The 13,583-nt window shown below is 34.4% G+C and overlaps 1 protein-coding gene across 2 annotated transcripts; it reads left to right on the top strand.

Annotated features, from left to right (window-relative positions):
• The first annotated feature begins 483 nt into the window (after positions 1 to 483).
• On the top strand, positions 484 to 10,500 carry LOC142617133 (protein FAR-RED ELONGATED HYPOCOTYL 3). Of its 2 annotated transcripts, XM_075789840.1 has the most exons (10): positions 484 to 894; positions 5,729 to 5,862; positions 6,805 to 9,014; positions 9,097 to 9,153; positions 9,280 to 9,348; positions 9,448 to 9,516; positions 9,617 to 9,685; positions 9,773 to 9,823; positions 9,912 to 9,991; positions 10,101 to 10,500. In XM_075789840.1, exons 3-9 carry the CDS (start codon positions 6,843 to 6,845, stop codon positions 9,966 to 9,968), a joined length of 2,544 nt encoding a protein of 847 aa, XP_075645955.1. In that variant the 5' UTR covers positions 484 to 894; positions 5,729 to 5,862; positions 6,805 to 6,842; the 3' UTR covers positions 9,969 to 9,991; positions 10,101 to 10,500. The 2 variants fall into 2 exon arrangements, with proteins under 2 accessions (XP_075645955.1, XP_075645956.1); XM_075789841.1 differs by lacking the exon at positions 5,729 to 5,862 and having other exon boundaries at positions 493 to 894.
• The last annotated feature ends 3,083 nt before the right edge of the window (positions 10,501 to 13,583 follow it).

Raw genomic sequence — 13,583 nt, 5'->3', positions numbered from 1 at the left:
GAACCAAAAAAAAAAAAAAAAACCCACACCCAAACAAATTTCCGATGGGCTCCACATAAAACATAATATACCTCGTTTTAAGGAGTAATCTAGGGACACATGAAATGAGAACACTTGTATTACAAGTCCCCATGTGACGAGTGAGTGCTAGAAGTGTGTGTTTACATGAGCTCATCATCACACCTTTGTCACCCATAACCCACCACGTAGGCAAATTGTAACACAAGTTGTGCAATTTTGTGTCCTTAACATTATTCGATTGTTAGAGGAACTAAACATAGTTTTTAATTCAACTGGTATTTCCTAGTTCTTCCAACAAGTTAAAATTATTATCTCTGCAAACAAAAAAAAAAAAAATTTATTAAAAAAAAACCTAAAAAACAGTAATATAATGATAATCCTAATAAAAAAGAAGAAAAATAAAAAGACAGAAAGAAACCCCATTTTGATTTAAAAAGGTGTTGGCTTCAGTTTGGTCCACTCGCTCCACCCCTCGCGTGACCAAAATTTTTCTCTCTTTCTTCAGTCTTCAGACGGTCATACCCGCTAGCTTCTTCTTCTTCTTCTTCTTCTTCAATCTCTGATCTTTCGCTCTTGCTCTACTCAAGTTTAGTCTGATAATTATTATTATTATTTTTATTTTGGTTTTGGTTTTGGGTTTGGGTTTATTGAAACTGTTTTTGTTAATTAATACTAAAATTTTGAGTAAGCAAGTTAAACCTGAAAAAGTCCCCCAAAATTTTTCCCCCAAAAAAATCGCTACTCGCTGAGAGAGCGTGAAAGACCCCGAACCCTAAAAACATTTCTCTCTCTCACACACACATTTCATTTCAAACCAAACGCTCTTTCCACACTCGCTTACACTCGCTCCTGCTTCTCCGATGCTATTCACAGGTCTGTTTCTCTCTCTCTCTCTCTCTCTGAAATTTTACTCTTTTTTTATTTATTTATAATTTTTAGCCAATCCAATTTGTTCAATTTTCTTGCTTCTTCTCTGTTTGGTTGCTCAGAAAGTGTGGGAAACTGAAAAAAAAGAAGAGTGCCTTCAGTTGTTGCAATTATGTGATTTGTGAATTGTTACTAACACTAGTCAGCTGTTCAGAGCTGAGTAGTCATGTGTAGAGCAGAGAATGTGATTTTATGAAGCGTTAGGGATTAAGTTCTCGTCCAATTCCCTTGTTTTTTCTTCTTCTTTTTTTGAGTAAAAGAAAAATTGGGGGTGAATATTATGCAATGAGCAACCGTATCATTACTCTTATACAAATTAGCTTACCTTGTTGATTGCAATAAGATTGGGAATTGTGATTAAGGAATAGGAATTTTAACCTAGTTTTCTTCTATTAGCTGGTATTTATTGTTATTAATATAAAAGGCATAGTAGATGGTGATTGCCAAACTATGTGGGTGCATTGGCAATGCTCTTGAAGAATCTAGGATCATAGCAATTGATGGTTTCATATTTGTTAAAAATATTCTGAGTTACTATTGAAACTCTTTGGTTAGAATCTGGCCTTTATATTTTCGGTTTCTGATTTTACAACTTTTGATTTTAATTCATGATATGCAGCTGGAATCCTTCTTCCAATTTGAAAATAAAAGGTTGAGGGTATCGGGTAAATGGGTCATTGTAGTTTTGTATTTGTTGGTGGGTTGGGGGATAAGGCATCTTATGAGTATGTGTCGGTCCCACAGCTGTAGGTCCCACATGCTGTGAGTGAATAGTATTTTATTTTTATAATTCAGTAATTGGGGGAGGGGGGATTTGAACCTTGGATCTCTCCTTTGAGGAAAGATTAGGATGTGCTAATCAATTAAGTTACAAAGCTCTTGACAAGAGAGAATTGTATTATAAGATCATCTCGTAAGATAATGTTCCCCTCAGGAGGAGGGGGGTTATGCAAGTGAAAAAAGGGGGATTTTTTATGAATCCCCTCTTGATAACAAGCTTGTAAGCTATTCAACACCCCCCCCCCCCCCCCAACCCACCCTTCTCTTTTTTCTTTTTCTTTTTTCCTATAGGTTGTGGTTTTGAACTCAAAACCTCACCCCTCCGTCCCATTATTATGGAAAGAGAAAGTATCATTTGAGTTAAAGCCCTTTGGCATTATGCTCTATGACAATTGGGACTAATAGTATCTACCAAAATATAGTACAATAATAAATTTCAGTAATTTTATGTTTTGGTGAATTTTTAGTCATTCCTTTCCAAATTGGATGTTTTGTTTGTTCTGGCATTCCAAATGCACCACATTAAACAATGAGAAATTGCCTTCCAAATTTCTATGCACCCATATTGACCAAAACTACCTTGCCAACAAGCTAACAACTCCATGACTCCTTTAGGCATAACCCACTAAATCCCAGACATGCTAAAAGCCATAGAGTATACCTCTCTGGCAATATAACGATGAAGAAGTAAATGATCCATTGTTTCCCCGCTCCTCTTGCACATACAACACCAATCCACCACAAGAATATGTCTTTTCTTCAAGTTTTATATAGTTAAGATTTTCCCAAAAGGTGCAGTCCAAACAAAGAATGCTACTCTTGTTGGGCCCTTAGGCTTTCAATTGCTTTTCACCCCACCATTTGAGTTTTGCTTAGAAGGGGGCCAACAAATTTTATCTGTGCCATTACCTCTAACTGAATTAGTTAAATTAAGTCCAAGAAACCCGATATTGATTCCAATTCCCGATCTCCAACATAAATTCAAAGCTTAATGTACAAAACTATTCCGAAATTCCTTTCAATCCTACCGTTTTGCAACCTTTTTTTGAGGAATTTTTTCTCTGGGTCTGAAAATTTGAATTCATTGCTTCAGATGAATGATCAGCCACACTTTCTTTTCACCCCTTAAACAGTAGAGGCCCAGGGGATTTCTCCATTTAGAATATACAGTCTCAGGCTTTTGTGTGGGTTTGGGTAGAGTGTCAATATCTTAGTTATCCTTTCTTTTTTCTCCCCCAGTATCAGTGTGCATGCCTTCCACCATGCAAGCATAAATGTGTCCCACTGTCCAATTATACTGAAATCATTTTTGCAACTAATTTCATTAATCATTTATTATTAAAGTAATTCCATATAAACATGTGATGTAATGATGGAAGATTCCCATCATTTTGTACCAAAATTTTCCTATAATTATTTGTATTTAAAGCATCCATTGAAAGCAACAAATCGTGGGTTTGATTCTGGGAATTAGCCTCTTCAAAAAATTGGGGGCAAGGTTGCCTTCCAATTGCCTCTCTTAGAACTCACAAAGTGGGAGTTTTGTGTATTGGTATTTGATAAGTAAGAAAATTTTATTGAAAAGAGACTACTTCATGCAAAACGGTATAAAGTAGCCTAAATAATTACAAAGAAAACAGAAAATTATATACAACGAGAAACTAGGAATAGAATCTCTATTTATGAGTCCCCAAGCTCGAGACCAATCAAACAAAGTCCCAACAAAATGAGCAAGAAGCTAGTCCCTAGAACTCTCCAAATCCTCAAACATTCTCCTATTTTGTTCTCGCCACAGAGTCCAAATCAAACAAAGTGGAACCAAATTCCAAATATCCGACGAATTTTTTCCATATATATATCCATCAAATATTCAAATCTTAGAATTTCTTTTAGATGCTATGGCTGAAATATGGTCCCGGCATGTTTAATTTGGTTAGTTTGGCAGGAACATAACGCCCGCATTTTTTAGGACAAGGCGAGAACATTAGAACATCTAAAATGTCTCCTCTTTCGTACTCTGTTTCTTTGGGCTCAAGTTTGGGAGTGTACGAACTGTACTGCTGTATCTGATTGTTTACTTGTTCAAAGTGTTCACCATCGTGAACATGATGTTCAATTTTTTTTTTTCCTCAATAAAAGTTTTATTACCTATAAAAAAAAGATTTTCAAAGATTATATTGGGTATCCAGTTTTAGTTGGTATCTGTCAGTGGATCACGTGTGGACCAATATCTAAAATGATGATCTAAATTTTAGCCCACAAGACTTCTACAAAAACACCAAAGTCTGAGACACCTAGTAAAAATTAAGAAAAAAAAAAAGAACTTTTATATCACCCACTGGGAAAAAAAAACTATAAAATTGGTTGTCTAGAAATTGATTAGCAGATAATGCAATTTAGAGTCTTATTATTTGGGACCTGTTAAAATGTTAGGTCAAATACACATTGAATTTAGGTGCAGGGAATGCAAGTTTGATAGGAGTAATAATTAAAAATGAAGTGCCAAATTTTAATGCATTAGACTTGTAAGAGCAATGAGCTCTAGCACAAATGCTACCTCCACCCTTTGTAAGAGCAAAGTGAAGGTTGAGGTAGTGGGTTCAAGAAACACATTGTGTGTTTAACTTTTTAAAAAAATTCTTGCAAGGAGACCTTTATTTCACTCTCTCAAACTGCTCAAGCCTATCAAGTGCGAAGAATAAATCTTAGAAAATGAGAGAATTAGACACCAAAGATATTGGTTATGTGGTTGATTTTTACTGCTGACAGGATAAAATAGTGTGAAAAAGCCAGTTTAAAGAGAACCTGATCTTTAATTAAATCCTTTAGACAGTTAAAAGAGATACATAACTACGTAAAACCATAATGTAGTATTGCTTTTTGAGAGGAATTCTCCTTTCTGGTTTGAACTATGATTGTAGCTGAGATTTAGGATTGAATAAGGACTGTCCTTTTTCGCTCAGCGGATGCTAGTATTGACCTTTGTATGTATATTTCATAGTCTTAATATTACATAGTTTTGTTATTGGCATTTTGGGAATTTCTATTTGTCGTACTTTAGAGGTTGGGCCTCGCCTTGGTGCAAAGGAAAGTGTCTTCCACCAAAAGTGACAGGTTGTGGATTCGAGTCTAGGAATCAGCCTCTCCAAGGAAAAAAAAAAAAATTGGGGGTAAGGCTGGCTACTATGACCTCTCCTAGATGTTGAAAAATTGGAGCTTTATGCATTGGGTATGGCCTTTCTTTTTCTTTGTCATATCCTTTTTGCATAGCTAGTCTCAAGCCTTGATAAAGGAGGATTGCAAGAGGTTGACAGCCTGTCTGAAACTTTTGTCATGTCTTATGAACATGGATCCTGTTGATCTGAATGTATTTGACTCTTGGGTTGAGGCAAATACTTACGTAATCTATGATACTTTTTAGGAGTTATCTATTGTCTTTGGCAAAAAATTAAGAGTAATTTGGTTGCTTTAGATTGTTTGGGCATTGCCTGTGTAAAAATATCAATTATTAAATAAAATTAATTACTATTTTGTCTTGGACTTTCTTATATAAAAAAAATTAGTCTTGGAAATTCCATTTACTTGTTTGAATATACATCTTTATTACTTATCAAACAAAAAAGATGCCACTTAATAGTTTGGTTAAAAGTATTTCTGGTTGGCTTGTAATAGAAACCAAACCTTCAAAAGGAAGTTTGCACCTTCAAAAATGAAAGAAACTTTTATTTTATTTTATATTAATGTTTGGGTTTTTCTTTTTAAGATATTAATTTGAAGGTTATACAATCCACCTTGAGTGCCAGTGTGAATAGGTAGAGAGGGCTTTTCTTTTGTAGTTTGACAATGGATTTAAAATGATCAAAATGATCTCTAGAAAACATTTTTTCTAAGCTACTTGGTATTGGGGATAACCTCATTGTGCTTCTAATTGAGCTTATTAATTTCCTGCTGCAGAATGTAGATGTATAAATTTTGACGTTCATATCAACTTTCCTTTCAGCAAACATACCCTAAAGCATGGACAAAATTTAGATGCAAGACGCAGGTCTTGGAATGTGAATTGGAGCAAGAAGGGACAAGCTGTGCAAGATTCAAGGTTTAGATTGTTGGAAGGGTCCTAAAACATTATCTAATGTATGATTTTTTTTTTTTTTTTAAATTTTAAATATATGCATATGTGTGTATATGTGCTTCACTTATATATCATCTGCATTATTACAAACCAATGAAATAAACATGAAAAGTGTAAAAAAATTTATTAGTCAGTTACACACCCACTCATTGGATCTTGAACTCAAGACCTCACCCTCCACCTAGCACCTATTAGGGAGGAGGTGCCAGTTGGGCTAAATCTAATTAGCATAGATGTGTCAAGACAATTTGCTCAGATAAATAGTGGAGTCTCATATTCTGGAATGAATAACCTATGTAAAAGAGTAGTTATTATTTTATTTTTTATTTTTGTTGTTAATCTAAACAAGTAGCTTTAGAAAAATGGATTGTATCTTTTACTGGCTCTGCTTGTCTTTTGGCTGTTGGTTGAGAAAGAAGTCCAGCTCTGTTAAAAGAAAATCTTGAATGCTACAAGCATACTAGTTGAAAACTTTGAATAATGATATTGATGTATATCGTCCATCAATATCATCAATATCACGTTGGATGATATTGATGTATATTGTCAGTCATAGCTCAGTGAGAAGCTATTGGCCCTTGGTGCTCTTAACTGGAGTTAATTGCCTTTATTATTGTGAAATAACGTGTTGTGCAATGCAAATTTCTATTTCATGCTAGGTGTTCTTTGTATATTTGATTAACTGTGGTTTTAGATTAGTTTACACATTTTTCTACCATTTTTATTTTGGAGGTTAGTGTTACTTTAAATAATATAGGCTCGAAATTCACTAACGAGTCAAGAAGAGTAGAAGGGCTTAATATTTTTATTTAATTGTCTTTGTCATAATAGTCATGAGTATTAATGGTGCGATTTTAGCTTGTAGTTGTCAAGTGGTTTGACACAAACATACTTATAAAAAAAAAAAAGGTTTGATTCAAATGTGTTGTCTTTCCTCTTTTCAGCCTGGATAATCATTTGCCAGACGTAATTTACTGACGTCATGGACATAGATCTTAGACTACCTTCTGGTGAGCATGACAAGGAAGATGAAGAGCCAAATGCGATTGATAACATCTTGAATGGTGATGAGAAACTGCATAATGGAGATATAGAGGGTGAAAATATGGTTGATGTTGGAGTTGAGGTGCGTGTTGAAGATGGTGGGGATTTGAATTCTCCCACAGTGGATATAGGAGTGTTTAAAGAAGATACCAATCTTGAGCCACTTTCTGGTATGGAATTTGAATCTCATGGGGAAGCATACTCATTCTATCAAGAATATGCTCGGTCTATGGGATTCAATACTGCAATACAAAACAGCCGCCGTTCAAAGACTTCAAGAGAATTTATTGATGCAAAATTTGCTTGTTCTCGATATGGGACGAAGCGAGAGTATGACAAATCCTATAATCGACCACGTGCCAGGCAGAACAAGCCAGACTCTGAAAATGCAACGGGTCGACGGTCATGTTCAAAGACAGACTGCAAAGCAAGTATGCATGTGAAGAGAAGGCCGGATGGAAAATGGGTTATACATAGTTTTGTTAAGGAGCACAACCATGAGCTGTTACCAGCCCAGGCTGTAAGTGAACAAACAAGAAAGATGTATGCTGCAATGGCTAGACAATTTGCCGAATACAAAAATGTTGTTGGTCTTAAGAATGACCCCAAAAATCCATTTGATAAAGGTCGGAATTTGGCACTAGAGACAGGAGATGCTAAGATTTTGCTTGATTTTTTCTTACAGATGCAAAATATAAATTCAAACTTCTTTTATGCAATAGATCTGGGAGAAGATCAGCGGCTAAAAAATTTGTTCTGGGTTGATGCTAAAAGTAGGCACGACTACAACACTTTCAGTGATGTAGTTTCATTTGATACTACGTATGTTAGAAACAAATATAAGATGCCACTTGCTCTATTTATTGGAGTGAATCAACACTATCAATTCATGTTGCTTGGATGTGCTCTGATATCAGATGAAAGTGTGACTACATTTTCTTGGCTAATGCAGACGTGGCTGAAAGCAATGGGTGGGCAAGCTCCAAAAGTATTAATCACTGACCATGACAAAGCCATGAAATCAGCTGTTTTAGAGGTCTTTCCAGATACTCGCCATTGCTTTTGTTTGTGGCATATATTGGGGAAGGTTTCTGAAAATCTTGGTCACATAATGAAACGGCATGAAAGTTTTATGGCAAAATTTGAAAAATGCATCCACAGGTCATGGACAAATGAAGAGTTTGAAAAACGGTGGTGGAAAATTCTTGAAAGATTTGAGCTCAAAGAGGATGAATGGATGCAGTCACTATATGATGATCGTAAACTATGGGTGCCAACATACATGAAGGATGTTTGTTTGGCTGGAATGTCAACAGTTCAGCGATCAGAGAGTGTAAATTCCTTTTTTGATAAATTTGTGCACAAGAAAACCACAGTACAAGAATTTGTGAAACAGTATGAATTAATTCTACAGGATCGGTATGAAGAGGAAGCCAAGGCAGATTCTGATACGTGGAACAAACAGCCTACACTAAAATCTCCTTCACCATTGGAGAAGAGTGTTTCTGTGGTATACACACATGCTGTGTTCAAGAAATTTCAAGCTGAGCTTCTTGGTGTGGTTGCTTGTCATCCTAAAAGAGAAAGACAAGATGAGGCAATCACTACTTTCCGAGTTCAAGAATTTGACAGGAGTCAAGACTTTATGGTTATATGGAATGAAATGAAATCAGAAATATCTTGTATATGCCGGTTATATGAATACAAAGGTTATCTTTGTAGACATGCAATGATTGTTCTTCAAATTTGTGGCCTTTCTGCCATCCCATCTCAATATATTTTGAAACGTTGGACAAAAGATGCAAAGAGTAGGCATTTATTGGGAGAAGTATCTGAACTGATACAATCTAGGATGCAACGTTACAATGATATATGTCAACGGGCAATGAAACTGAGTGAAGAGGGATCCCTTTCTCAGGAGAGTTACAGTCTTGCAATCCGCACACTAGATGAAGCTTTTGGAACCTGTGTGAGTATGAACAATTCTAGTAAGAGTCCCACAGAAGTTGGCACATCAGACACTCACGGTCTACTTTGCATTGAAGAAGATAACCAAAGTAGAAGCATGGGGAAGACAAATAAAAAAAAGAATCCGACCAAGAAAAGAAAGGTTAGCTGTTGATTGCGATTGGCTTGCTTATGTTTGTATTCAACTGATATTCATTAAATATGAACTCCTTCATAAATTGCAGATGAACTCCGAGTCAGATGTTATGACCGTTAGCACACAAGACAGCTTGCAGCAAATGGTTTGTCCCTTCTTATGAATAGTTAGCCTGTGAAGAAACACTTTATTTTTGGGTTATTACATTATGTACTTTATTTTATTTTGTAAAAGAATAAAAATAACTAACATTGAGGAATTTTATTTGTAGGACAAGTTAAGCTCAAGAGCAGTAACCCTTGATAGCTACTATGGCACACCACAGAGCATGCAAGGAATGGTATGATGAACTATAGCTCCATCATGTATCTTACAACTATGCAAAGAACATACTTTTTTTTTTTCCCCTTTTCAATTTATACTTTTAATATTTTTGCAGGTACAACTGAACCTAATGGCACCAACACGTGATACCTACTATGGGAATCAACAGGCCATTCAGGGGCTGGTATATCATATATATATATATAACTGCAATGCATAAACTGGTGATACTGCACTAAAGATGTTAATAACTTGATATTGAAATCTGGGTTTCATGTGTGTAGGGTCAATTGAACTCAATAGCACCGAGCCATGATGGTTATTACAATGCTCAGCAAAGCATGCATGGGCTGGTATTCCCTATGATGCTAGCCATAATTTTCAGTCTATTACCTTATTCAAAAGGTGTCCTTTTATGATTTGGGGTTTTATATTTGCAGGGACAAATGGATTTTTTCCGAACACCAACTGGTTTCACTTATGGCATTCGAGTAAGTTTGTGTGGTTATTCTGACAATTCTGCAGGATCATGTCAGTCGTACTACAGGACTTATAATGGGTTTTTCTTCCTCATTGCAGGATGATCCCAATGTAAGAGCTGCACAGTTGCATGATGATGCATCAAGGCATGCATGAGACGTACCTTTCTTGCTAAGAAGGTAGTTCAGATTTGAAATGAATTTTTATCTTTTGGTCCCCAAGCAATAATTATTATCTTGAATCCCGTTAGTTTTGAAGTATAAATTGAATGCTTTACTTTCTTTGTAGGCAAAGAGAAAACAATGTGTTGAAGCAAATGTCTCTGTAAAGAATGAATTGATCATGCTTTGTGGATGGAAGGATTATGATAGAGAACCTCTTCTTTGGCATCTGTAAAATAAGATTAGATATAGGCTGTTGTTTTATCTTCACCATCTATTTTATAATAGAATCTCCCTAAGAGTTGGAATAGATTCTGAGGTAGGGATTATATCTTTTGTAAAGGTTGTTGTAATATTGTATCTGTGATTGTTAAATCTAGATAGGAGTAGTTGAAATCAGTAAAACAAATTTCAAGTTCATTACAATTGGCTAAGATGCCATCTGTGTAGGCTGTAGTCCACAAGTTCTAACAGTAGAAAAGAATGTTGGAACTAGTTCTCTTTGATCCACCATTTCTACTTCCCTTTGTCCTGTGTTATATTATTATTATCATCATTTTCTGTTGGGTAGTGCTGGGGATTGCGATAGGTTTTGAATATGGACTAGGCTACTCTTTTTAATAGTGAACTATAGCACAATCCTCTCCTTTTTCCTCTTGGGGGGGGAGAAATGCCTAAAGCAGGGCAACAAGCTTTACTTTTATTTCCCCCCTCAATGGGCAAGTTCCAAATTAAATACTGATACCAGTCCGCTCTTGTTTATTTTTAGTGTTAGTTTATTTATAGTTTTTTTTTTAATTTCACCTTTTTTTTTTTAAGGTACACTTTGTGTTTTTACCCAATTTATTTTTTTAGATTTTTGTAATTACTATAGGGGCAAAATTTAGGTATAGTACTTAGGTGTTGTTCTTTAGGTTTTCCTCATAAGGTTCTGCCACGTGAATTTTTTATTATAGGATGAAACTATGGAAGTGTATTTTTTAGTTGAGCAGCCACATAACTGAATTTTAAGAAAAGAACCTGAAGAATAACACTTAAGGTACCATACTTAAGTTTTATCCTTACTATCCTTGGATGTAGATGTGATTATCAATAAGGTTCTTGAATTTTTCTTTTAACAATAAATCAAACCCTGCACTTTGGTTTATAATAAATTAACTAGGCTAAATTATAAATTGCATCCTTTAATTTACTTAAAATTCAATTTAGTCCTTTAACTCTTGATTTATTAATTTCAGTACTATAACTATTACATTATTCAATGCCTCCGTCTAATTCTGTCACAATGTGTTATTAAGTGTCTGAAAATGATGTTTTGGAAACTCAAAAAAAAAAAAAAAAAACGTTGCTTTGGGACGCCTAACTGTAAGTCCTTAACCCCTTTAACATAAGTGAACAAAAGGACTTCATTGAAAATGAAAGTAAGTTATAAGATTGATATTAATAAGTTAGAAGTAACATGACTAATGGTAAATTTATTGGTACAATTTGTAACTTCACAAATTAACGTTTTGAAAGTTTTTCTATTAAAGCTTATGGGATTTTATAATGTAATTTACACTTAGGAGTGTTTGGTTCGCTTGATAAGTCAGAAGTTACATGACTAAATTGAATTTTAGGTAAACTTACTTGGTACAATTTGTAACTTTACAAGTTAATATTTAGAAAGTTTTCCTATTAAAGCTTACGGGATTTCGTAATGTAATTTACACTTAGTAATGATAGGTGCTTCAAAAAATTAATGGTGTAACAAAAATCATTTTGAAATCATTGTATAGTAGTTTTTAACGTAAAATATTAGAAGGTGAGATTTTAGAATTGTTTAAATTCCAATGTTCAGATGGAAAGTTGAAAGAACAAATAGATGCTAACTGTAAAATTCAAGGGTGATATTTGTGAACCCTTCTATTCTTAAGTAAAATAACTAAGTGAAAATAACCCTAAATATTAGAAAGCCATGTGGTTTGGGTGATAATTTGACAATGAAATTGTGTTACGGCCTTGTAGGAGCTAATGAAAGTTACCGTTAGTTCAACGAATCTTCTATTGCATAGTTTTTTTTTTTTTTTTGCTGAACTTCTATTGCATAGTTCAATTGCTTTGTTTTAATGAAGTTTACCATAATCATGTAATAATGAAGTTGGTTTTGTTAGGGTTTGTGTCCTAAAATCCAATTTATTGGCATGTTATAAATAATTAAATTATTTAATTATATGAGACTATTTATAAATGAACTAATGAGACATTATTATAGTCTTTGAGATACATTGTATGTGATTTAGTCACAGAAGATATAAATTACAAGTTCCTTGTAAACTCAAAATATAGTTCGTAGTCGGTGATGAAATTGAGCATTTCATCTGCAAGACTATAACACATCAACTAAGATGGTTTGTCTTGATAATGGAAGTGGAGACTTCTAGTTAATGTATTGATATGTCAAAAGTATGTAAGACATATTATACTAGAACGCTGTGAGATTAATTATTCAATTAATAACTGTCACATGAATAATTAATCTCACGACTTCTAATTTCATAAACTCTCAATCTTGAAAGAATAGTGAACCCGATTATAAAATGTAGGTTACTTTGATATATCAGGAGTGAGATCTAGTTTAACGGTCAAAACCTCAGCATGTTGGGTAATCACACGTAGTGTTGAGTGAACACATATTCTCAAAATGGAATTCATAATCTCTTTCTATAAAAACACAAAATATCCCCTTGAGATAAGTTTAATGGGAACTGGTTATTCAGGGCCGGCCACTTTAGTAAGAGTTACTAAAGTTTATATTTTATGAAATTAGATTTCATAAATATGAATAACTAAAAGATTTAACTGAATACTCAAGGAATAAAATAGTTGTTTAAAAAGTGACAGTTCATTATAACTTTATGCACTATGAATAATTCATGGAGGGGTCAAATGATATCATATTAGAGTCTTGAGATATAATTTATTAAAAAAGCCTAGAGGGCAATTATATTTCCATAGTGGTACTTGTTATATAATTAATAGTAGTTTTGGGCTTGTCAAGAGTTGACAGATAAGTATGAGGCCCATTGGAGCTAGAGCCTTATTAGTCCCTTTGGCCCCATCCCAAGCCACACACTTAAGCTTAATTGGACTGGTCCAAAAGGCTAACCCAATTAGATAATGAGTTTTTATTTAATAGGAGTTATTAAATAAAATAACTACTAAGGGCAGTTAATGTGTACAAATGATTAAAAGAAGAGAATAATTTTTCTCTACGAAATCTTGGAAATACACTTTTCCAAAGGAAAATCAATGTACGCAAGAACTGATTGAGAGATCACTCATCTTGGGTACCATGTGGAATTGGGATAGCGATTGAAGGTATCTCAAGTTTTGTTTTTGAATCTCACTGCATCAATGTACGCTTTCTTTTCTTTGTTTTAGAATTCAAGGTTATATGTCATCTCTCTTGAATGATGTAGATCCTTGTGTTGCTTCTGCTGTGAGTTTTGTATAAGATGTAAAATCGATTTTTCCAATGGTTCTCACTTGAAGAGAGAGAGAGAGAGAGAGAGAGAGAGAGAGTGTGTGTGTGTGTGTGTGTTTATACCCAAAATATGAGGGTTCTACC

The sequence above is a fragment of the Castanea sativa genome, chromosome 11 (genome assembly GCF_040712315.1).
Source record: "Castanea sativa cultivar Marrone di Chiusa Pesio chromosome 11, ASM4071231v1".
NCBI lineage: Eukaryota > Viridiplantae > Streptophyta > Magnoliopsida > Fagales > Fagaceae > Castanea > Castanea sativa.
This window is presented reverse-complemented; position numbering and strand designations above follow the sequence as displayed.